Source organism: Ictidomys tridecemlineatus, chromosome 14, assembly GCF_052094955.1.
Source record: "Ictidomys tridecemlineatus isolate mIctTri1 chromosome 14, mIctTri1.hap1, whole genome shotgun sequence".
NCBI lineage: Eukaryota > Metazoa > Chordata > Mammalia > Rodentia > Sciuridae > Ictidomys > Ictidomys tridecemlineatus.
The window spans coordinates 39,364,162-39,391,184 of NC_135490.1; the positions used below are offsets into that span (position 1 = coordinate 39,364,162).

The window sequence follows — 27,023 nt, forward strand, 5'->3', positions numbered from 1 at the left end:
AGCTAGCAGAGAATGAAACCCATCAGCCAAAAGCTCATCCTGTGCCCACAGATTCCAATGTGTTTTAAAATAGGAACGTGTAACAAAGGATTACCCATTATTTGAGAAAAGCCTCCAGTATCAGAGACCTACAGTATCAGAGACAAACAAAAGGGGAATGAGGCAATAAAGGGAGCAGAAGAAAACTCCAAAGTAACTGAAACAAAACAATCAGGGAGAGAATAAGTTATTGAAATACATAAAAGAAATATAGGAGATGACAGAAAATTCAGAAAAAAATTTTTAAAGATGAATAAGTAAATAGAATATTTTGAAGACAAATTAAGAACATCCTGAAATGGTATGATAAAAAAGACTAAGAGATGAACAGTAGGGAAGAAAAGAAAAAAAGAGATTAAATATAGGAGGTTCAGTATCTGAATAATAGTTTGGTGTGGTGATGCATGCCTGTAATCTCAGTGCCTTGGGAGGCTGAAGCAGGAGGATCACAAGTTTGAGGCCAGTTTCAGCAACTTAGTGAGGCTTTAACTAATTTTGTGAGACCCTGTCTCAAAATAAAAAATAAAAAGGTTTGGGGATATAGCTCAGTGGTAAAGCACCCCTTGGTGCAATCACCAGCACTCCCCCTACAAAAGAAATCTGAATGGAAATTCTAGAAACACTAGGGAGGGCCGGGTGTGGTGACACATGACTCTAATATCAGCAGCTCTGGAGGCTGAGCCAGGAGGATTGCAAGTTCAAAGCCAGCCTCAGCAACAGCAAGGCTCTAAGCAACTCAGTGACACTCTGTCTCTAAATAAAATACAAAATGGGGCTGGGGATGTGGCTCAGTAGCTGAGTGCCCCTGAGTTGAATCCCTGGTATCTACCCCCCCTCAAAAAAATAGGCAGAAAATCAAAACAAACAAAACAAAAGCAAAAAGAAAAGAATCTCTCAAAGAAATAATAATTTAAAAAAATGGATGCCATGAGTTTTTAGAGTAAAAGAACTAGTGAGGGCCCAGAACAGACATTGAATAAAAGACCTCTATCAAGTACATCACTTTGAAATTCTGGAATAATAGGGACAAAAGAAGATTCTACTCAAGTGAGATTCTACTCAAGTGAGAAAACCAGGTGAGGAGTGAGATTGACATCTGATTTATCAAGAATGACACTGAAAGCTGGAAGATAATGGTGCAATGCTTTCAAAATTCTGAGGGAAGTTTTTCTATTTTCAATTTCTATTCTGGACAGACAGTTACCCAAACATGAGGGGAGAATAAAGCCATTTTCAAGGCATACAACTCAAAAATTTATTTATTATGCAAACTTGACCTGGCAGATAGAGAGGGAGGTCTTGAAATGACAGCTCTGTACCAGGCCTCTCCCATCTAAAGTGTAACAACCGTTTTAGAAGGGAATTCTAAAATGTTAAAATGTATTAACAATATGTGTCTAGTTTTGGCAATAAGTCTAGAATAAATTAATGATAGGTAAGTGAAAGGTATATAAAATCAAGTAAACTGAAAAGGAGAACATTATTAATTTTAGGGAAAGTTAAGATGTAAAAGGAAGAAAACATAATAATTTTTAAAACTATAATAACTGATTTAACTAAAATTATGCTGAAAGGATGGGGAAAGGGAAGCATGGATCTGTATTTTTAGAGGCGGGGCCTTGCCTGAGAGTGCCAAATTTTTATTTAATATTGTAGGAAGTCAACAGTAATCTGAGAATTAGAATAAAAATATTAGAATAAGTATATTATCTTGAAATGTTAATAGTAGATACCTATAGACACTGCTAAAAGATATCAATGCCATTGCCTCTGAGGAGCAGAGATGAGGATAGGCTGGATAAAGGAATTTTGAAAAAGGACTTTAGAACTCTTTGACTTGTAAAACATGCACATACAACTTGAACACAATTAAAGTATTATTCTATTCAGTGAAAGTATGTTTTGAACACAAATAGTAGCAGAGTATATTTACTGTGCTCCCATAAAAATATCCTGTAGATCTTGTCATTATCAACACTATAAATGAAACTCCTACTTTTTAAAATAGTTACATATGATTTCATTAACTATATATATTTATTGGCATGTAAATTTATAAATGTACATATTGGGATATTATAGTTTCAGAAGTGAAAATCTAGCAAAATTTTGAGGTATTTCTATATTGTCCTCTAAAGATATTGCGCCCAAACTTATAGCCTCATTACCAATGTTTGAGAGGCCTGAACTGTCCTACATACTCACTATATCTTATAAAACTATCTTTGCATTTGGAATGTGAAAGTACATATTGTTGTTTTAACATGCACTTGTTTAAATTTATTTTCCAAAAACTGTCTACTCCATTACAATTTTGAAAATCTATCCTTATTCAGATCCCGACACCATTCTTGTTTTTTACTATTCTATTTTTCATTAGCACTTATCCCTCTCTTCTTTCAAAAAGTTGGGTAAAATTTATCCTTCCCAGAAAATTTTGTGTTTTACTTTCTCTGAGCACTGTATATTCATATGCACATATCACAATTACAGGTATATTTCTATTTTCAAATCATGTACCAAAAATATTGATTGTGATATAAAGATAATTACAAATACAATACTTCATAGAATTCAACATATGACACTGCATGATAAACTATTATTCCATGAGCTACTAATAAAGTAAAATTCTATAAAGAAAATCAACACAACCCTTTCTTATCATTTAGAATTTTTATTGTATATTTGCTGAATTTTATACAATACATATTTTTCACATCATTTGAGAATAAAAGAAATGTGCTTTTCAAAATGTTAATTTACTAAATGGCTATAAGAAACATATGGGAACTAATGCATTTTGAAAAATGATAAATTTCCAGGTGTAAGATGATGCCTACAAAATACCAACAATAGTAAAATGGGCTTCTGTAGTTTTGGTTGAATTACTTTAAGCCACTTAAATAATGAGTTCTGTGTAGCAAAACGAATAAGCTATTAGATAACATGTAAACTTTCTGAAAAGACTTCTGGTAATAATAACCATAATTCTATAATATAGGAATTATTTTGATATAATTTGTAAGTCTTTATGGGTCTGTGATTTACATCCCTACAATGATGTTGATGAGATCAATTTTATAGGCATGTTTTACCACAGAGGAAAGTACAATATCAGTGTAGGTTTGGTAACCCATGAAGATTTCCAAAGTTTGTAGGTGACATTTTCAAAAAAAAATTAGACCACAGATATACATAAAAGCAAACTACAATGTTTCTTGATTCAAGGACAGATATATTTATTTTAAGATAATACAAGAATGTAAGACAGGTTGCTTTTCCATTGTAATTTATAATAAGGACAATTAATTGGAATTTAAGTTAAATGAATTTCTTATTATGAAATGATTCTGAGAAGTACATTAAATCATTTGTCACATAAGCTTTCTGTAAAAAGTAGTCATAGTACAATTTTATGTATAGCTTAATCTTTTCAAAGAAAAGTTTACAGAAGGAAATACTGAAAATAACAACATACAAGTACATTATTTTCAAAGCATTTAAAAATATTTAAATTGGTGTAAACAAAAATCCAGTGAGATATTTTTACCTCCTATATTACAGATAATAAAGTTCAAGTAAATCACTGTAATTTACTATGCTCTTTCCATTTAAATTGATTAGGATGTTTTATTTATTCCCATTTTAATATTTTGTTGCAGACTTGTAAGCAGATACTCATCCATTCACTCTGACAAACAATAAATAATAACTATGTGTATATAGTACAGTGTTCTTCATTGGGAGAATGAAGGCTAACAAAGGATATTAAATGGGCTAATTTGATTTTATAATATTTCCCATGTATACAAGATAATATAACTTAGAGCCAAAAGTTACATCACGTTTTTCCATTACGTTAGATAACAGATAATACTATGAATAATCAATGCAAAGTACAGTAGATAGATAACCTTGAAAGCAGGTTACATATGGGGTTCTTAAAATTAAGCATCTATTTTTCTATATTGGCATAATAAATAATATAAGATAAAGAATGTAAAAAGTCTAACAAACACAAAATCAATTCCAACAGTAACACTTTCTTGGAAATAACATTACTTTTATAAATAAGCTAATGCAGATCAATTTCACATTTTATAACTTGTAAAAAAGTCAGTGTCTTCTATTTTCATATGTAAAAGCAGGGTAATAGTTGGAGTGTATATAACAATTAATTATCTTAGGAAGATAAATGAACATATCTTCCACATGCAACATATAAATATATTAGCTTAAATTCATTGTACGACTTTTGTATAGTATCCTTGTAAAAACTAAATGTTTCTAATTAAAGATTTCTATTTAGTACTATCAAATTATTTCTCTATGTTAAAACCTAATTTGTGATTTTTCAGTAGAAAGTTTTTGTTTTCCCTTTTAAGACATATTATTTTGAATAATGAATTATATTTAGAGTATTACTGGCATCACTTTTGTATGTGGTCCTTTCACAAGAAATAATATTAGCTTCTATTTAAATATACATCAGTCTTCTAATTTTGCTAGCTTTTTATAATACCCATTTTGATGCTGGACATAATTAAGAATATGCAATAAGTCACAGAGCTGTAAGATGTTATTTTACTCGTGTTTTAACATATGCTACCTGCAATAAGAATCAGCATCAACTTTCAAACAATAATGATAGCGACTACTATCACAAGTGTCCCTGCTTCTAACCATCAATGTATGCCTTTATTTCATTATTGTTTTGAGAAAAAAAATTTATAGTTAAAATTTCTTTACTATATACATAGAAGAATATCAGACATTCTGTTGGCTTTGGTAAGTGAACAACAAAAAGTCAAACACAAGTCAAACAATATATGTTACTTAAGTACTTTTAAAATTTAAAAGTACAATGTAAACCATCATACTATTTGTCAGCTTAATTTCTACTTGTTTTCCAAAATAATTTCAATATAATTAAAAAACCTGATAAATAAAAAGGATTTAAAAACAATTAATTCTAAGGGCTCTAAGATAATTCTGAAGCAATACTCATTTTCTGAAAATAACTTCACAGTCCAAAACCAAAAACAAATATGTTGACCATTTTTATATGATCTGTGTTCTATGAGTCATAAATTATTTTAAAATAAGGAAAATTCCTAATAAATAAAAATATTTTAAATATATTATTATATCATCAGTGGAAGTATGCATATACTTCTGAAGGGAATGAAAAAGTGCAGAGTTCAATAAATCAAGGCAAAAGGTCAACTTGATTATATATAACATCTGTAGGAAGAAGATGCATTTCATCTCTTTTATGTTTAAGAATTCAGTTCAAGAAAAATATATAAATTCCATAGCATTTCACCTTTCCTTTTCTTCATGTTCTGATTTCAGCCTTGTTTCCACTCTCAGAAATTTTGTTTCTTGCATTTGTCATATAAACAGTAATCCATTAATATTTGCTTTAGGAATATCTACTTAAAAAAACACAATAATAAAGCAATATTTACTTAGGATATGACTGAGACGTGATGGCATTAATCAAAATTCTTATGAAAATTATGTGAAAAAGTAAGGCATTCAAAAACATTCCATGTAAAATAGTAAGCAGACTTAACTTAATTAAAATTTTTTTCTTTAATTTTGAAGTTCAGTGTTTCATTAGGAATTTACCTAGGAAGGTCTAGGAAGAGAAAGCAATTTCTAGCTATGGATCGTGTGATGTTATTACAAATTGGTTAGGAACACTACCTATTATGGATGTCTAAATGAATAGTCCTACTTATTTAAATACATGTTTTGTTTAAATTCTCAAAGGCAGTATAAGCTTCCTTAAAATAGAGATTAGGAAAATCTTCTTTGATTATCTGGATCACAATAGTTAAACCTTAGACAAGTAAATACTTGCTTCTAAACATTTTAGACCAGTATTTCCCAAAGTGGATTCCCAAAACACTAGGTCTCAAAGCTACTTTGCAAAATGTTGATAACTGCAATTTACTTTGAAAGACAAAAATGAACAGCAGCATATTAGGATCTAATAAATTCTATGGGGAAGGAACCTATTTAACCATTTTTATCATAAAACTTGACTATGCAGCCTTTTTTTTTTAAGAAAAATATGCAGTGATATATACTCAGGAAACAGTTTAGGAAACAACTGCTGTAGACATATATGAATGTTTCAAGCCTGAAGAAAACAACAAGCAACAGGCACATAAATATACTTATTTACAAAAACAATCAAATTTCTATTGTGGAAATCTAATTAATCAGAACTCACAAACTGTATAGCTATAGTTGACTTTGAAAAGAAAAAAGGAAAAACATAACCTTCATTTTGAAGATTAGTAAGTTTGAGATAGTTCTTTGGATCATTACAAATGGAACAGATATCCTGATCTTTACTCAATTATTACAATCCATGGTGATAGTATAAAGAGTAAATAGCATAGTTTTGACAGAAAAACCTGAAGCTCAAATTCTGATTTGTCACTTAGTAGCAAATTAACTTGGGCAAGTTACTTGTGAACTCTTGTTTTTCTCTGGTGTTAAATTGGATATCTATTTGAAAGAATTAAATGAGATACTACATGTGGAAGAACACTGAGTAGTGCTACACACCTTAAGTAATTCTAAAAACAAATCTAAGTTGTAGAAGAAGTTCAGAATCATGATCTCAAAATACAGTAATAAATACTCTTTAGGAGCTAATAATCCTAGATTACAAACATATGATTTAAATCATTATGTTGTATCTGTTCAGGTGAAAAACTATTTTAAGTTTAACGTAAGAATTTTAAAACACTCTAATGGCCTAAAAATACATTATAATTGTGTTTCTCTCAGCTATTTTTTCTTTTTTCTTTTTCCCGTATGGTGCTAGGGATCTAACCTAGGTCTTATAAATGCTGTACACATGCTCAACCACTGAGCTATACCTTTAGCCCTTTTTCAGCTATTTTTAAATGTTATAAAAGAAAAATAACAATTATTCCTTTGTTGTTATTGAAAAAATTTAGATAAACAGATAACATACTTATCTACTATGAAGTTCTTTTTTTAGGCAGGATTTGAAAGTGGAATACTTCTGTACTGTTTTATAGCCCTGTGGAAGAGAGAATCAAACGTTCATAAAGAAAAATTCAGCCTAATTTAATTTACATGTGGAATCTAAAAATGTTAAACTCATATAAGAAGAGTAGAATGGTGGTTAGCAGGTGCTGAGAAGGCTGCAGGATATGGAAAGAAGTTTTCCAAAGGGTACAATGATCCAGTTAGACAAGAGTAATGAATTTTCAAGATAAATTGCACAGAAAGGTGACCAATGTTAAAAATTATGTATTGTATATTTCAAAATTGCTGAAAAATACATTTAAAAATGTTCTCACTACAAAATAATAAATATGTGAGGTGAAAGATATATTAATTAACTTGATATAATTATCTACAATGTATTCAAATATTAAACAACATTGTACCCCCCAAAATATATACAATTGGTATCTGTCAATTAAAAACAAACTAAAAAAATTTGAGCAAATATTAATAAAAGCCAAAGGGAACCACAGGAATGTAATATACACACACAAAAAATTAATGCTTAAGGTAGAAATAGTGTAAAAGGATAATAGCATAGTTTATGTTTATTTATTTGGTTTTCTTTCTCTAAATTTTTTGCAGAAAAATTAGAGAGATTTTCAATATATGTCCTTACCCTGTTTGTAGCATGAACTGAAATATTAAAATCTAACCACTAGGTGGCAGTTAAGTACACAGCATGTTTATAAAGATGGCTTTACTTTCTATCTTTCTTTTTCCTTGTATTTTTTTTTAGTTGTTGATGGACCTTTTATTTATTTGTATGTGGTTCTAGGATAGAGCCCAGCACACATGTACTAGGCAAGCACTTTACCACTGTGCTACAATCCTAGCCTGATAGCTTAGTTTTAATGTCATTATATAATTTAAGGCATAAAAAAACATAATCTAAGATAAATCTTGATATTTTTTCTATATGTAGGTAGCTTTTTCTATTTTAAAAATCACAGTACTTAGGGATATTCTTGCTAAAGAGGGAAGACTGAATATACTAGCTGTTAATTTTAGTAGAAAAAATTTTTGTTTTCCATTTGTGGTGCATCCATAAATATGTTGGATGTATATACATTTATTAGCTCATGCTATGTCTCAAGCTCTAAAGCATGGTTCTTAGAAAAACAATCACTGAATATTTAGCAATTAACTTTTAATATGTCAACAAGAAAAAATAGTTAAACGGATAAAAATTGTTTGAAATTTATTTCCATATAAACAGTAATAAATATGTAGTGACTTAAAAGCCTCAAGATACCTAGAGGAAATATTTCTCATATAAAAGAAAAAGTAGAGGTATAATTGTATATTAACAAGTCTAAAAAGCCAATGTGCAAACTGAATTTTTCAAAAATTTTGGCAATACTTCACCCCAAATAAAGACATTAAATTAATTGTGTATGAAAATAAATTATTAGAAAATTATTGAAAAAGCATGAAATTTTTTTTAGGTGTAAAATTGTTTTTGCTTAAGTATGGAAGGCCTATGGTTTTTCTTTGCAAAGAGAGCTTTATGCTTAAATTGTTAAATATGTAAGTTGTTTAAATATGTAAGTTGAACTTATTATTCCCCCCCCTCAGATTTTAAAAAGGATATAAATAGACTTGAAATTTGTAGGTTTACCCGGAATCCTCTATGGAGTCTGTCCTTCATAATCCCAATAAATTCTTTATAACTTAATTGATCATCTTTGTCAACATCAAAAATCTTGAAGACAGTATTCACTAAATGTGGTGAAAGTTTGAGTCCAGTAGCTACGTACACAGCACGTTTAAATTCATCTAGATAAATGTCATAAAAAATGAAAAAAAGTAGATCATTAACATTACTTTTTTTAGTATGTGTTAATTACTGTGGAAAGGTTGTAAAAGAAGCTGTTTTCTAAACAGGTCATAATCTACTTATATAACACAGGACTTTTCATTAATCCTGTTGTCTTTTAGGGAACAAGAAGATATTTTGTGGTTTTAATGAAAGAGCAAGAAGCAGTTAGTTGTGTATTTTATGTTAATAATGTCATAATTAGTGCATGTTTAATGAGCATCAGTGACAGTTCCTTTAAGTTCTGAGGAAAGAGCTCAGATAGGAGATGAGACACTTGCCCAAAAAACCATTACACAGGGCCACATAAAAAGTACCAACAAAGTACAATGAGAATCTGAAATGAGTGAGTACTTCTGTCTGCAGAGTGGAGTAGATGGGGAAGAGAAAGGCAGTGATTTGGAAAGGCTGTGATTTTGTATTTGAACTAAGCCTTTAAGGGTGGATGATTTCAGCTTGTAGGGATCAGAGAATGACAGATGACATGATGTAAATGAAAAAAGGCATGGGTGCAGATGGGAGAAGCATAAAGCAAGTTCAGAAAATAGTGAACAGTCTGGTTGGGTGAGCACAAGGAAAATAAAGGATTTGAAGGAACTCTGCACAGATTGTAAGGTGAAGAACCTGCACATTCTCCAACAGGTGATTTTGAAATTCAGGAGTTTTCTATAGTTGTTGTATCATAGAATGGTTAATTGATGTTTTAGGAAGATTCTTCTTGAGTTGTCTAGGAAACATCAGAAAGTAAAGTAGCTAATGGCAGAAATGACACAGAGGTGGCTCATACAATAGTCCTTTTAAGATGTAAACTCCCAAATTAAGATGCTAGTAATAACAAAAGAACGAAACAGATATATTCCTAGCTCTCACAAAAGCACTACAATTTTTTTCCATTTCCCTAGTTCCACCAAGTAGAAGAACGACTTTCTATTCTGAATTAAGTAAACTGATACTGATTTAAAAATATTTTGGTAGTAAAGGCTGTCTGTGAAAGCATGGCTTCCCAAAATTTTGGTTTTAAAACACTACATTAGGCTGAGATGAAGTCAACATCATGAACATATCAATTTCTTTGAATGTTGTAGACTAGAAAATGGAAGAAATACAAAATTTTTTCAGGTTTCTCTTAGTCAATGAATAAATAAATGAGACCTTATAATGGATCTATGGATGTTAGTTTTGTTTGATGCTGGGGGTCAAAACCAAGTCCTTACTGATCCATACCCCTAATCCCTTTATGTTTTTGAGAGAGATGATTATCATCATCACTTAGGAAGTTCAGGTTGGCTTTTCCTTGGAATTGAACAGTAAAAAAACCCAAGAATACCCCCTGAGATATAATAAGATTGTGAATTAACACAGATTATGGCAGAGACATTATAGTAAAATCTTCTTAATAGATATAAACAGAAAGTCCTCCTATGGCAAGAATTTTATAAAAAGACATGTCCTTGAGGGGAGGGAAGGTGATGGTCACTGTCACAGAATTCTAGTAAAAGAACTTGGCTTCTTAGCCAAACAATAGTGTTGGAACAAGTGAGCGGGTCCTGAGGACTATAGCATTCTGAATTCTATTTTAGTTGTATTTGTGTATAAATGAAGCAAAATTGATAATATAATTTTATACACAATTCTTAAAAGTCAGTTAATGTAAATTCATGGCTAAGACATGGCTCTGCTGATATATTTCTGGGTTTTCAGCCAGCAGGTATTAAATAAATAACATCCTTTGAGAATGTCTGAGACATGGCCAGCTGGCTCTTCCATAGGTAGACACATGTCCTTCAATGTCATCAAGTGGTCAAGAGGCGGCTTCTTTGAATGTTTTTACAAACATTGTTTTCCCATATATGAAATTAAGAGCAAAAAGAAATTCAACAAAAAATTTATCTCATTTACCCTAAACTCATTTAATTTTCTTTAAAGTGTCAGTCACTTCTCACTGAAAGTGTAAATCAGACTTTCAGGCAAGTTGATGATAATACCGTATATCTAGTTGACATTTTGCTAAAGTCTCTAGGTACAGTATATGTTTTGTTTTAAATGTTTGAAGGGTTATTACTTACCTTGTCCTATAGAGCGACTTGCAAAGTTATACATATTAAGGGCTATTGCAAAGTCTTCTAAGTTATTCAGAAACTGGAAAAATGATCTGAATTCATCAAATGTGATGCCCTATTTTGAAAAAAATAAATATAAATGTAATCAGTAGTGTCAAATTGATTAAAATAACTATCTACACTTAATACAAGTAAACAAATTAATCTTCAATTTATCTTGAAAATAAACATTTCCAGAGCACATGTTGAAACTATTTTTCTCCAAATGGAATCTAAGATTCATTCAGACTTATTTTCACTGGGTAGTGTTTCTACCCTTACAATAATAATGAATGTGTTTTAAACACTGTCATATAAGCTCAAAGCTTCAAACAATGCTACAATAAAAAATGAATTAAAAAGTTTCAATTTTGAAAACCCTTTACATAAAGCTCATTTTTAACCCTTAAAAAATGGTAATTAAAAAACATAAGAAATAGTTTCCTTTGCACATGTACTCCTTTAAATATGATTCAGCATTCAATGTCAATGTCTTTAGAATGACCATGCAAAATCAAAATGTTGACCAAAAGTCAACAGTAGTCTATTTGAACTTGCCCCTGTCATGATAATGCTACCAAGACAGCAGGAGGAAGTTAATGACTGAACAGATACAGCATTGGCAGGCCCAACACAGGCCTCAGGGTAGGATCGTGTAAAGGAGTGGTGTTAAGAGTGGCTTCTTCTTGAATGTACAATTGCTACCACTGATATTATGGCAGTTAAATAGAAAGGTTATTGGAAATAAGTACAATGTATCTCAGAGAGTACAAACTGGGACAGGAACTGAATTTCAGTTAATGAATTCTCAACAAAATTAACATAAATGAAAAAGTATATAGAGAAAAGAAAAGAGGAGCAAGAGCTAAGACTTAACAAATTCTGACTTTAATGTGGGGGTAAAAGACAAAGGGACACTAAAGAGGCAGTGCTGGAAAGCTAGGCAAAGAACCAGAGGAGTGTATTTTCATGTATTAGCTTACTACTGATTAAATGACTTATCACCAAAATATCCAATTTTTGGTATACATTATTTCCAATTCAATTATAACCCCTCTTTTACTTGCAATATGAAAATCCTCATTGTATTGCATACTTTTGTCTTTTTCTTGCATTTATTTATGGCTACTCCAATCCTGGATCCTACTTTGTGACATGATCCTATCTGCCATTTCTTCTAGAGAGGGCAGTTAGAATTAGTTAGGAAGACTGTACCAGAAGGAAATATCTTGATGAGGACAGCTTGCTGTCAGGGAAAACAATCAGTGCTTTGGTTCTGTACTACTTTATACTGTGACCAGCAGTCACAGCAGCAGTCTTTGTCTCAAGATGTCAAATTACAAGTAAAAAACCCCCAGAAAGATGGGATATCTTTAAGCAAAGGAGTAGCACAAATATCAATACATTTTTTTTTTTTTGGGTGTCGGGGATTGAACCCAGGGGCACTTTACCACTGAGCTACCCTTTTTCTTTTTTCTTTTAAGACAGGGTTTCACTAAGCTGCATAGGGCCTAACTAAACTGCTGAGGTTGGCCTTCAACCTGCAATTCTCCTCAGTCTCCTGAGTTAAAAATATCAATACTTTTGAGGAAAATGAATTTAAGAAACAAATCAAAGAATGACAGACTACAATGTCAACATTTGAATCTAGATTTTTCAAAATATGATTCTCAAAGTTTGGAAAGACAGATCAAAGTAAAAACCACACAATAATTCTCTTGTACAGATTAAACACTTTGCTTGAAAATATGAAACTGTAAAATAAAAAGTGGGACATTTATTTTTAAGAAGGTAATTTGAAACAACCATCTTTAACAGCAGTAAGGGACATATAGTCTGGGTAAGAGGCCAAGAGAAGAGAAGTGGCCTATTTTTGCCTTCCCATCCTTATCCCCAGAATAGAATATATCCATGAACTGTTAGAGGTAAGATGAAAGGAAATGGTTTACAGGCTAACAAAAATCAAACAATGATAATAAGTAAAAAACTCAAATCATCAAAATGCATCCACTGAAAGTATAGACATAAAATATCTAAGTATCTATGTCAATTGTCAGCAGGGTACCCATAACCATTTACTGGAGAAGAAACTATTTTTTTTTTCAAAATATTTGCTGGGATAACTAGATATTTCATATGCAAAAGTTAGACCATTTCTTCACATCATTTTATACAAATTAAGTCAAAGTTGAACAAAGACCTAAACTTAAAAACCAAAACTAAAAATTTATGCCAAAATAAAACAAACCTCCTCCCACAAAAAAAACCCTAGAGACAAAATTTCATAATCTATCAATTGGCATTGTTTTTCTTAAATATGACACTAAAAGCACAAGAAACAAAAGAAAAAATAGAATAACCCCAATTTTATCAAAATTAAAAATTTGTGAAGATAAAAGGCACTATCAAGAAAATGAAAAGACAACTTATCACCAAATGGGAGAAAAAGTTGCAAATCATATATCTGATAAGGGTCTAGTATACAGAATATAAAAAGAACTCTCACAAATCAATGACAAGAAGACAATACAATTTACAAAACAGGCAAAGGACTTGATCAGACATTTCTTCAAAAAATATATACACATGGCCAACAAACACAACATGAAAAAATGCTGGGGAATGCAAATCAAAACCACAGTAAGACACCACTTCATACCAACTTGAATGACTAAATAAACAAAGAGATAGTAAGAAGTGGTAATGAGGATGGAGAGAAATTAGAAATCTTACATGTTGCTAATGGGATTATAAAAATTGTATATCTGCTTTGGAAAACATTTTAGTATTGCCCTGAAATATTAAAACATAAGGTTGCCATGTGATCTAGCTCTTTATATATTCTCAATTCTTTTGAAAACTGAAAACATATGTTCATATAAAAGGCTATACACAAGGTTCATAAGAGCCCAAATAAAAGACAACTCAAAAGTTCAACAACTGGGCTGGGGATGTAGCTCAAGCGGTAGCGTACTCCCCTGGCATGCGTGCGGCCCAGGTTCAATCCTCAGCACACATACAAACAAAGATGTTGTGTCTGCCAAAAACTAAAAAATAAATATTAAAAATTCTCTCTCTCTCTCTCTCTCTTTAAAAAAAAAAGTTCAACAACTGAGAGATAGTAAAATGTAGTATATTCATAAACTGAGTATTATTTGGCAATAGGAAGGAACAAAGTGCTGATACTTAGTACAATAGGGATGAACCATGAAGAAGTTATACTAAGTAAAAGAAGTCAGATGCAAAAGGCCACACATTGTAAGATTCATTAAAATGAAATATCTATATTAGACAAATCCATGACAGAAAGAAGATTAGTGGTTGCCAGGGTCTGAGGGGTAGGGGAATGGGCAATCACTGTTAATGGGTATAAGGTTTCTGTTAGGAATGATGAAAAAGTTCTGAAACTAGACAGTAGTGATGGTTGCACAATACCGTGAAATTATTTAATGCTATTCAATTTTATACTTTAAAATGGTTAAAATGGAAATTTATGCTATGTGTATATTTTATGATAAAACTACATACGTTTGTTGAAAAATGTTTCTCAAGATATAAATATATACTTATAGGTACATTTGGCTTGAACAGCAGAATTCATAAGTGGAAAAACTGAGGCAATAAGATACAGTTCAATAAAGATTGCTAGTATTATACTAGTTGTTCAGATTGATGTGCTTTGTCTGTAGTCATGATAATAGTGCCCCAAAATGTCTAAGACTATCCAATGTGAGTACTCTTTGTCTCTAAAATGACTGAAATATAATGTGAAAAGCACTGAAGAAAAATAGGGGAGTGACATCATGGACAATGGCCAACTAGGGTACTTAAAGAATCAGTCTGTCCATAGAAACAACCATAAACCTAGAAAGACTGGTAGAACCAAAAAAACTATTTTGAACCCTGTAATCCAATCCAAATTTATAGCAAGCTGACTAATGACTAATGAAGAAACGGGTGGATAAAATTCACTGATAAAATGTTGGGGTACTTTTACCTGTTTAATTATCATTCATTATTGTTGGACTGTATAAGTGACTTTGGGTATGGTGGCTGGCATTCCTAGTGTGGTCTGCTGGTATCAGGGGATGCATATGGACCTTATTCTTAAAATACTGTGGTATGTGATTGAACCTGTCTCAAGGTTCACAAAAAGACGACTTTTCTTTTGCTCTCTTCCCCTTGGATTGGAGCAACATTCCTGGTAACAGAACATCTGTCAAAAGATTTAAATATATATACCTCCCCCCATCTACCTGGATTAAGGGATGAAAGATGTAAAAAATAGCAGATAAAATTCAAAAGGTTGGAAAGTAGGAGGCTGGTAAGAATAGTTCTTTGAGCAGTAAAAACTCAAAGGGCCACTGTACCATAGTATATTTCTAGGAAACTGGCATACAATGCACATGCCCAGGATGGATGCATGCTCAGAAAAGACAAGAGGACTCTAGGCTATGGTCTCTGGCAGGACTGTAAGCACTGCAGGAGCAGCAGCTGAAGGCTAGGTGAGAGTTTCCAGAAGTCTGGCTCAGTGTTCAAGGAGTGCTCCGTCTCAGAGCCAAGTTGCAAAGAGTAGGATAACACTATTGTTCTTCTTTTGGGTCTAGACATATATGGAAATCTCGGACCACTAAGATAACAAAGCAGAAATTTAGTACCTATATACCACATGGATCTATATTCCTTTAGTAATAGTTTGAAAAAGTCACTAAAGAAATGGATGGTTGCATGGCTTCAGCAGAAACTATTCCTGAGGAATCCTAGATACTGGACTGACTAGACAAAGACTTTAAATCAACTATCTTAAGAGAATTAAAGGAAATCATGAATAAAGAATTAAAACAAAACAAATCAAAATCAAACCAAAAAACTCTTAGCAAAATGATGTATGAACAAAATGAGAATATCAATAAAGAGACAGAAAATTACAAAAAGGGACCAAACAGGGCTGGGGATATAGCTCAGTTGGTAGAGTGCTTGCCTCGCATGCAAAAGGCCCTGGGTTCAATCCCCAGCAACACAGTGGGGTGGGGGGAGGAGGAACCAAACAAAAAAAGATGAAAAGCATAATAGCTGAAATGAAAACCTCACTACAGAGGTTCAAAAACAGATCTAAGCAGGCAGAAGAAAGAATCAGAGAAGCTGAGGAAGGACAACTTTGAAATTAATTCAGTCTGAGAAGAAAGGAAAAAGAATGAAGAAAAGTGAACAGATGGGGGCCCATCAAGAGTACCAACATAGATGGAATAGAGAGAGAGTTGAGCAGAAAGATATTTGAAGAAATGACTGAAAACTTCAAATCTAATAAATGACCTAAGTCTACATATATGATATATAAGTAGAATAAACTGAAAGAGACCCACATCAAGACAAATTATTATCAAGCTAATGAAAGCCAAAAACAGATATCTTGCAGGTAGCAAGAGAGAAATGATTCCTGAGTAAAAATGATCCTAAATAAGAATAACAGCTGACTTCTCATCAAAATCATGAAGGCCAGAAGTCAGCAGAATGATACAGTTCAAATGCTGAAAGAAAAACTTTGCCAACCAAGAATTTTATACTGGCAAACGATCCTTTCAAAATTAAAAAGAAATTAAGATATTCCTAGATAAACAAAAGCCAAGATAGCATATCGCTAGAAGGTTTGATATATACATATATAGAGAGAACGTCCTTTATGCTGAAAAGAAAGAAAACTAGATATAGATAGTAACTTGTACCCATATGAAGAAATAAAGACTCATATTTAAAGTAAAGGTAACTACATGGAATACTATTTCACATATGCTAAGATGGCTAAATTAATAAAATAACATATGGAAAAGAACATATCACCCAGCAATTCCTCTTGCAGGTATATAGACAAAAGAGTTGAAAAATGGTATATGCTGAGGAGCACTACTCACATAGCCAAAGGGTAAAAAGAGCCCAAATGTCTGTGGATGGATGAATGAAAAATTAAATTGTAGCACATACATATAATGGATTAGTATTCACTCTCTGTGAAGAATAAAGTACTGATACAAGCTACAATGTGGATACATCTCAAAAATATGAAAGAATTTGAAAGATCACATATTGTATAATTCCATTCATGAAATATTTAGAATGGGCAAATTCATAAGAGAAAGGAGAGTGATGGCTGTCAGGTGCTAGAGGGAAAAGAAAACGAGGAGAAATAGCTTAATAGTTATAGGTTTTACTTTTGGTATAATGAAAATGTGTAGTGAAAATGTTTTCTAAGTAAACTAGGAGTTTCCATTAATTGAACAGGAAATGTGGTAAAATGGAACAAGTTTTGCAACCTTGCAACCTGAGATATCTATTGGCTCTCCAAGTAGACAGGCTGAGTAGGCTGTAGGCAAAAGGTTGAAATTCTGAGGACAAATTTTAGCTGGAAACATGACCTAAGATCTACTAATGACTACTAATCAGCATCCCTGATTGCACCCCTGAAAATTGTATTCACACATATCCAACTGTCTGCTTATTATCCATACTTAAATATCTAGTAGGAACATCAAACTTAACTTGTTCCTAATAAAACTTTTGATTTTCTTCTAATCCTAAATCTACAGTAGTCTTACTTAGCTCAGAAAATGGTATCCTTGTTTCACCTTTTCTTGATTCCTCTTTTTTACTTCGCATTGAGGTATAATCCATAAACAAGTTCTATCAGTTCTGTTTTCAGTGATCCAATACCTGACCCTTTTCTCTATTTTTATCCTGGTTTAAGTCATACTTATCTTGCACCTGTACTCTTATTAAAGCATCTTATACTTGTCTCTTTCAAAGCCAGGCCAACTAAAATTTATCCTGTTATGTAGCAGCCATGATGATTTTTTGAAACATCAATCAGATGGTATGTGGTATATGAATTAGATCATAACTGAATATTAAAGTAGATAGTCAATACTTATTGAATAAATACTTGAATGAATAAACTCTAAAGTAAGGTTGGCAAACTTTTCCAGTAAAAGGCATGAGAATAAATATTCTCATTTTTGCTGCTATATATGGTCTCTGTTGTTACTATTCAACTTTATTATCATGGTACAAAAGCTGTCGCAGACAATCACAGACAAAACATTAAGTGAATGAGCAAGACTGTATTCCAATAAGATTTATTCACAAAAATTGGAGCTAGAGTAGTTTAGATGATTTCTGCTGTAGAATTTAAATACTATAACACTATTGGTATCATTATCAGAATAAAATATATCACCAATATAAAAAGTCATTATTAGAATAAAATGAATTCCTTATCTTGGCTTATAGGATCTTATAAGACCTGACCCACATCTGTCTCTTTTCTTCCTCTTTATCACCTACTACTTTCTTATTTACTTTAGGAAATGCCTTTTGTAATTTTCTCAAACTAAGCTTTTCCCCTCCCCAGGCTTTTGTTATTTGCTGTTATCTCTGCCAGAAATGCTCTTTATCCACATCTTTGCATAGGTCATTCTTCACAGGTTCTCTTAAGAAAATTCACAAAAGAATCTACCTTCTTCTCTATTCACCATGATTTTTTCATAACATCAGTATCTGAATAACACTTTTTTTGTTTGTTTATCTCTGTATTTCTATAAAAGAAAATTTTATTTATCTTGTTATTTTATCCTTAGTGCTTAATATAAGGACTCATAAATAGTAGATAGGCATCTACTTAATAAATATCCGCTAGATAAATGAATGGAAATAAAAATATTTTATACATATAAAATGCTATTCAAAAGCAGCCCCCACAATACCACTGGAGAGAAAAATAGTAAGAGAAAGACCTAAGTAGGGTGCAGTAGAAATATCACTGGCCTGCAAGGATGTTTTCAGAATTAATGTGGTAATACAGAAAAGAAATAAATTTGGATTAATGTTGGTGCAATTTTTTTTATTTCTATTGTAATGATTTGTAGTGTTTAAGATGATTCTATCAATGAGAAGTTTTCAGAAGCTGAATGAAACATAAGACTTTTCATTCTGATATAATTTTAGATGTAAAAATTAATTGTAAAAATAGTAGAAAAAGTTTCTATAAACTTGTCATTCCTGAAATTTGACCTTCAGAATCTGTATTTTTTGATATTTCCATTTAATTAAAGAATTAAAAGAAAAAAAGATTCAAGGCTCTAAATAATACTACAGTAGCTCAAGTAATACAGTTTCTAATATTTATTTTTATGGAATTATGTATGAGTTGGAAAAATTCAGCTTAATAGATACAAGTTCCCTGATTAAAAAGCAATGTAAACTAATGACCAAATGCATCAAGTCCTTTTTTTTTCTCATTCCTTAGGGGACTTACAGAATTGTTAACATTGTCACAGTGTATCCATTCTAAACAAGTCAAACATTTGCAAGTTTTTCTTGAAAAGATTAACCTGATCCTTCTATAAACACAAACAGAGGCAATATGTCCAAAACATCCCATGCTTAAAAGGGTACTTGTGACACCAGTTCTATTTGGTTGCAATGATGCGTTCAAATACCACTAGATAATGCAACTGCTCAGTAGTGCTGACAACACATTTGTTACTAAACAAATAGACAACCAGTTGTCTCAGGTTCTTAACCATTCATGCCTTCCAAACTCTTTGAAAAGCCTCACTTCAACTGCAGATAAGATCACTCACTCATCAACAGCAGTCTTCAAATGACCTTTTATTAAGGGTGTTATAGAAATGAATGGTGTGTGAGATAAATGACGTCAATATAAACTGTTTTGAAGTGATGTTCATGTACTAGTCAAAGCATACAAGTCAGCAGAATTCTCTTGAAAAATAATATTCTTAATTTGAATAAAACAACTTCTAATAGCTTTAAAGGTTTTTAGCATACCTAAAACAAATATATGGGTATCTACCTGGAATTTAAAATTAATTTTTTAAAATTTGGAGAGAACACTTGGGACACAGAAGAATAAAATTTATCCAAAATATCTTTGATTCACAGAGGAGAAAGAAAACCAACAAAAGAGGTATTTTATAGACCTATATAATTACAAGATAATGTATATATCAAAATAAATACAGTGAATTAGATACCTTTTCTTCAGGTATACTGTAACGCACATTTTCCAAAAATACTGATGTATTTTCCACATTTGTATATCGTAGAAGAATATGAGCAAAATCTTCTTCACTGATGGTATTCATTCCATTAGAGTAGGAAAGGAATTCTATTTCTAGAACTTCTGTTTGAAGGTTATCCATGAATCTATGATAAAGTACAATAAAAAATGATCAAAAGCAATGATCAAATGTTCACTGTCCTAGAAAAAATTATTTGGAAATAAGTTAATTAAATGATGACTCAAAGCTTTATGAAAATCCTCTTGGTAAATGGGAAAGAAAAAAGGATAAGTTATAAGAGGTTTTATCACTCAATGACTGTAGCACCTGGGGCAAATAACCTCTCAGGGCTTAAGTTTCCCCATTTGTACAGTGGAGATAATACACATACCTTGCAGAGTGGTGATGATACTTAAATTGCTTAATACTACTGTGGCTTATTGAGACGAAGGTATGGGTGTATACTTCTGGACATATAGGTGATAACAATAAAGATATGAAGACATTTTGATCTTTCAACAACTTCCTGTCACAATTATCAATATAACACTGTATAAAGGTATTAGTGGAAGTGGATAATATAAAGAGTATCTTCAGTTAAGATGAGAGTAGCAAATGATATCACTGCACTAGATGATTTCTAATGACATTAACATTCTAACAATTTTTTTTAAAGAGAAAGAGAGAGAGAGAGAGAGAGAGAGAGAGAATTTTTTAATATTTATTTTTTAGTTTTCGGTGGACACAACATCTTTATTTTTTTATGTGGTGCTGAGGATCGAACCCAGTGCCCCAAGCATGCCAGGTGAGCGTGCTACCGCTTGAGCCACATCCCCAGCCCAAAATTCTAACAATTTTAAGTAAAAATTAAGCTCACCTATAAAAATCTTCAAAGTTCAGCTCAGCTTTTCCTTTCTTTCCAAAAAAGTGTACAAGAAGTGTAGTATCTGCTACTAAACTTGTGATGTCATCAGCACGCTTAAAAAAAAATCACAATTTAAAAGGTAATTGCAATTAAAAAGATAAATTAAAATTCCTCAAAGAATTTTATCAACATATAAATATCAAGAATGCAATGGTAAGAACATTAGAATGAGAAATGTAGGCTATATTAATAAATGTAATTACAGTTAAAAGGAAGTTCAAATTTTAAAAACAAAACTTTTAACAAAACTGATTTTTATCCCCCCCAAATGTTCAAGACATGACAATATTTAAGAAGCTTTTAATCTCAAATTATGTCTATAGGGTATGTACTTTAAATTATCTGAGATAGTTTAAATCCTTTAGTAATCATCTAAGTATACTATTTTTATTTCAGTAATTTGATTTGGATTTTCCTGTTTAATTTGAAAAATCCATTTTTTACAGGTGGTCAAAAGAGGTAAATTTTTGTGAGTGTATTGCAGACACAGAACTGACATGACTCCAAACTTCCTAAAACATTCTTTTAAGCAGAATACTGTCCTATTAAATAACAGTGATATTTTAAATAGATGATATTATATTTTGAAACTACAGTGATAATATATCTTGGAATTTAAATAATTTTTTCAAAGGTTTAAAAAAAGGGTTTACATGATTTCCTTGAATCTCTCACAAGTTAATACTAGAGGATTTTCCCCTTTCTATACAACTTAGTAAACTAAGTTCCAACATATGTTTTCTTCAAACCGCTTGATCATATTCCTTACAAAGTTCAATGGCTACAGAAATTTCCTTCTTTAAAGCATTATAGGTCTCTCTTTTTCCTCCTTCCCTCCCTCCCTCTCTTCCTTCTTCACATAGACATTAATTCATACCTATTTTTATAAACTCAGGTACAAAAATCATAAAATTCAAATGAATGTAACTCTCCTACATAGCATCCTAGGAAATGTAAGAAACATAAGAGGTTAAATCATTTTCTATATTAAAAAAATCACTGCAGATATTCACTAAAGATACACAGTTGAAATGTGTCACTTCTCAGCCATAATACTGATAGTACTCCACAATAGGACATAAGGAAAAACAAAAACAAAAACAAAAAAACTTCTCTACAAAGAACTCGTTTTCTACTGTCCCTGACAAAAAGTCTTATTTCACCCACCTCTACACAATAAAATTTGGTATTTGATTCCTCACAACCCTCTTTCCAATCTTTCATGAACACAGCTATTTTATCCTTTAAAATTGGTTGGATCTTTATTTCCTTTCTCCCTGAATCATTTTTTTTCTTTTAGCAGAGATCACACATTCTGATCTCCCTTCTAACATGTACTTCTATTAATGCACTAAACTATTTTTCTACAGTGATTTCTCTGCTACTTTGATTACCTATGTCTCTGTCCTAAGACTTCTCAATAGTTGGAATATTTGAGAAGTTTCTTAATAACACTATCAACTTCTTTGAAGGACTGTTAGCAGTTTGATCTGTTGGTAGAAGAAAAATAATATAGGCAGGTAGTCAAGTGCAACATACTATTTTTTTAAATATATCTTCTTAACAAAATATATTCTGAATGGTGAAGAATAAGAGTGGAAGAACCAGCCTTTCAGTGATATGTATGTAAAGGAGAGTACAATTTGAGTTCCCCTGGAAAGGTGCCATTTCACCAGTAGCTTTAAGTCGAGAAGGCTAGACTGCTCTAAAAACAAACAAACAAACAACAACAACAAAAAAAGCCAGGATTTAGAATCAAAATTTTTGTTTCATTAACTTTTTTGATCCTCGGCTTCATTATCTGTTAAATGGGGATACTTTTTATCTATAATAACAAGTTTGTGGATAAAATTAAAATAGGAATGTAAAAGAAAAAAAATCACACAGATGTTCTTATTGGTAGCCATAAGATACAGATAGCATTGGGGAGGGGGAGATACCTGATGTTAACTATAGACTCTCTTTTATGATTTACATATCTAGATTGTTCACTTTATAATCCTTCAAACAAATAAACAGGGGAAGAAAATATCTCTGAAGGCATGCTTAAGTGAAGCATGAGAGGAGGTGCTAAACAGTCTGCATGAAAAACCAGGGTATTTGTCTTGAAGCTAGAAAAATGGATCAGGAGAAAAGAGGACAAAGTGTGTAAAGGGTAAGAAGAGGTATTTTTCCAAAAGTTGCTTATTTCAGAAATAAGCAGTAGTGTGGTGAGCAAATTAGATGATGAGTTCCAGAGTCAGATGGCTGGCACTGAATAATGACACTTCTCATTATTTAAGTGACCCTGGGGAAGTTAACCTCCCTGAGGACATTATTATCTTCAGGAATAGTAACAGTACGTATTCTAAAAAGTTGTTCAAAAGCTAGATAACACATATAAATATTTTACCACTGTGACAAGCACACTGTAAATATTCAATAAATGTTAGCTATTATTATTTATTTTTTCCAAATAAATATATTTCAAGAAGTTCAAAAAGGATTAGACACAACAAAAAATTGAAAATAACTAGAATATGGAACATTCTTCTTTTTTGTCACTGAAAGCACATGCTATATAGATATAAAAAAATAGCTTAAAAATGAGAGGTCCCAGAAACACCAAAAACTAGTGAATTCAAATAATATAACTAAGGAACATCTTTCTCTGGTGTTGTGAAGTCATTTACTATAAGTCATTTACTATAAGACATAGCACACTGAAATGAGATGGCTTGGTTTTATACAGGCTTGAAATAATGACCTCACTTGGCCAGTTCTCATGCCCACTGAGTAGATCACATCTTAAAATGTTTCAGCATTAAAATCTTATTAGATTCAGGTTACACTTATCCAATAATCCAGATCCACAGAGGCATAAGTAACAGTTTGATGTTAGAGAAAAAAAAATTAGAAAATGGAAATAGGGAAAGCTTGTTTCCCCATTTAGTGAAACAGAGTACTGCTTGTAGTCACTGAAAACTACACCATTGTCCTTGGTATCCTACCAGTGTTACATAACGAAAAGTACAAGAGACTTAACAAATAATAAAGACTTTATCCCCTTGATTCTTATGTTCATTGCTAAAATAAAATAAATTCAGGTGTTTTCATAACAAAGCCAGGAAAAGTCACAAAAGAATCCAATGGGCCATTTACATGAAAGGCTATTATCTAATTTTGTTTTGATTAAAAATTATTTTAGGCTGAGGTGTAGCTCAGTTAGTGATAGAGTTCTTGCTTAGCATTGATTAGACCCTGGGTTCAATTCTCAGCAAACAAAGTAAATAATTTTAAGTGATCAAATAAAAAAATGAAATAAATTTGTACAAAATACAATTGATTCAACTATTAAAATAATGAACTGTAGATAGCCTTTCAACATCTTTTCATCTATTATAGTGTGATAAGTTCTATCTAAGGGCTGAAGGAAATCTTCAAACTATTGCTTTAATTTTGTTTTTAAATAATTTATTAAAACTTAGTAAGAATTGGGCTGGGGATGTGGCTCAAGCGGTAGCGTGCTCTCCTGGCATGAGTGGGGCACTGGGTTCGATCCTCAGCACCACATAAAAATAAAAAAATAAAGATGTTGTGTCCACCGAAAACTAAAAAATAAATACTAAAAAATTCTCTCTCTCTCTCTTAAAAAAACTTAGTAAGAATAAGTAAAGTTTAAGGCAAGTAAGAAAAATTTAGATTTCCTCTGTAATACTCAAAATAGTGTTGATAATTCTGGTAGTGACAGAGACTGTATTCAGCATGTTACATGATAATGCTTATATTGAACTCTGAATTTATAATATGAGATTTTGGTTAGAAAGTAGTATCAGCTGTGTCATGAAAATTTTCTTCATATGATTTTACAAAAACTTTAAAAAGGGTGTTTTAAGACCACTTTTAAGGTACCAAAGATATGTTGAAAATTGTTAAGCCAGAAGGAGGTATAGAATTAGTTCTGGGAAGTTGTAAAAGCCAGTGCCAGCATACTTCTGATAGAACCATAAACATTTTCCAGTACTCTCACACAAATCATAATCCTCTGAGTATACAAGACCTGACTGCTCTTCTGATATAACGTTTCCTAATATTTAAATTAAATTCAAAATCTAATTAGCAGATTTTATCTGTCAGAATTTTAGCAGTTAGATAGGATTAAAGAAAGGCTGGAAATTGGGAGGTAGACACTCTAGTATGGGGGGAGACAATAGGGACATGACTATTAATTTGAAGCCTGGAAGCTTGGCCACAGTTACTTGGCTTTTAGGGACTTACAGAGGTAGTGTTCCCAGTTACTCTTATTTTTAAATAAGTACAACTACTCTGTCCTACTTAAATGATTATAAAATAAAGTATTTCTAAGATATATGTGAATAGAATATCTTCCACTTCATACCTAAACATGACTCAAATTTAAAAGGTAATTATATGAGGTAATAAATGGTGATAATTACATCATATTTATATATTACAGATTAAGCATAGGAAAAATGTATAATTTATTTGTTTTGGGATTTAAAATTGAGCAGAAATGACAAAATTCCCCTAGTTTGGCATCCATCCCTGAATGCCAAATTGAGTAACACTATAAAGATGAATAATGGAATATAACACATATCACAACTAAGCCAGGCACAGTGGCACACCCCTGCCATGCCAGCTACTTGTGAGGCTGAGGCAGGAGGATCCTTTGAGCCCAGGAATTGGTGAGATTCCATCTCAAAAAAAAAAAAAAAAAAAAAAAAGGCATTACAATTGATGTTTGCGGTTTCCTTCTCTATAATTTTTAGGAGTAATTTTTAAAAATCAAATTTAAAGTTTAGAAAAAAGAAATGAGAAGAAAACTTTTAAAGAGAAAAAGGTAATGAAAAACAAATCTCTTAGTATTTGCCAAGAAGTCCTTTCCAGTAAGATGATAGATTTTTGTTTGTTTTTGCAGCTTGGGGATCCAACCCAGGGCCTGCCTTGTACATGCTAGCAAAGGGCTCCACTGCTGAACTACATTCCTAATGTACTCTAAAAAAGTGCTTTTACAAAATCTTTACTTAAAACATCTTGAGTTTTAAGTGTAAAAATTCTTAATAGTAAACATAAGACAGTATTTAATCTTTAAGACACAGCCCATCCTTTAAAATTAAAATCTCTATTGACTGTGGCTTAACAAAAGTGGGGTGTGGTAGAAGCAGCCTACCCTATGTGCAGCAGTAAGGTACGTGTCAGTATTAAATTAAAAAATGATAATAAAACTAAAATAGGGTCAGTCTGTTTTTCTTTTGATTTTTCAAACAGTTTTATTCTCACACAATTCTGAGACATTTCCTTTTTTAAAAAACGTACACAGGGAACACGATTTTTTAATGCAAACAATAACTTCCCTGTCTCAACTACATGGAAAGCAAGTGGCATCACTGTTGTCAGGAGGGTCACAGGAAGACTGGCTGCCAGGTGCTGGGGTCACCTTGTGTCACTCCCAGGGTCCCAGAGTGAGAAGGTCACTTTCACCCTAGGCAGACGCATGGCCAAGCCTGCTTGGCGAGGAACATTGCTCTGGCCTCCCCTACCACCTCATGACCTGCATAGCCCACATCCCCAAGCAGATCTACTCCAGATAGAAGCAGATCTGACTCCCACCCCCCAACCCCCTACCACTACCTGCACAATGAACACTTTGCTGGAAGGACAGGAAGCAGCACATGAAATCAGACAGGAAATCACTTTTGGTGACAATGTGCTGCAGCTAGCCCACTGCCATGTTTTGAGGATTGAGGCCAGAATGCCTGGTGGAGGCGCAGTTTGTTTTTTTATTTTCACCATGCACTGGCAATCTTAAATAATGCAAAGTAAATTATTCCTTTCTTTCTTTATTGACTGTTCTGACCACACACTGTTTCCTTTTAATTAAGTTGGCAAGTCATGTTTTAACAAGAAGGAAATTCATTTAACACAGACAACTGTAGGTTGTCTTGCAGCCCTTGTCAGCACAGCTGACATTCAAATAGTTTACATGTAGTAATTAATACTTTACT

General features: G+C 32.1%; 1 protein-coding gene and 1 non-coding gene across 10 annotated transcripts in view; one reads left to right on the forward strand and one right to left on the reverse strand.

Annotated features, from left to right (window-relative positions):
* Window positions 1-2,916: 2,916 nt before the first annotated feature.
* Window positions 2,917-27,023, reverse strand: part of Micu3 (mitochondrial calcium uptake 3) — a 95,856-nt gene continuing 71,749 nt past the window's right edge. For 4 of the 9 annotated variants that reach the window (XM_078031087.1, XM_078031086.1, XM_040269609.2 and 1 more), the window contains 6 exons: window positions 20,968-21,068; window positions 20,064-20,235; window positions 10,987-11,095; window positions 8,723-8,880; window positions 7,043-7,111; window positions 2,917-5,477 (listed from right to left, as the gene is read on the reverse strand). In XM_078031087.1, coding sequence (XP_077887213.1) covers window positions 7,043-7,111; window positions 8,723-8,880; window positions 10,987-11,095; window positions 20,064-20,235; window positions 20,968-21,068 — 609 coding nt within the window. In that variant the 3' untranslated portion in view covers window positions 2,917-5,477. Of the gene's footprint in view, window positions 5,481-7,042; window positions 7,112-8,722; window positions 8,881-10,986; window positions 11,096-20,063; window positions 20,236-20,967; window positions 21,069-27,023 lie in introns of all 9 variants that reach the window. The other 5 variants (XM_078031085.1, XR_013430325.1, XR_013430326.1 and 2 more) reach the window with 5 other exon arrangements.
* On the forward strand, window positions 15,967-16,039 carry Trnaa-cgc (transfer RNA alanine (anticodon CGC)). The gene has a single exon. It is a non-coding gene; the product is annotated as a tRNA-Ala (tRNA).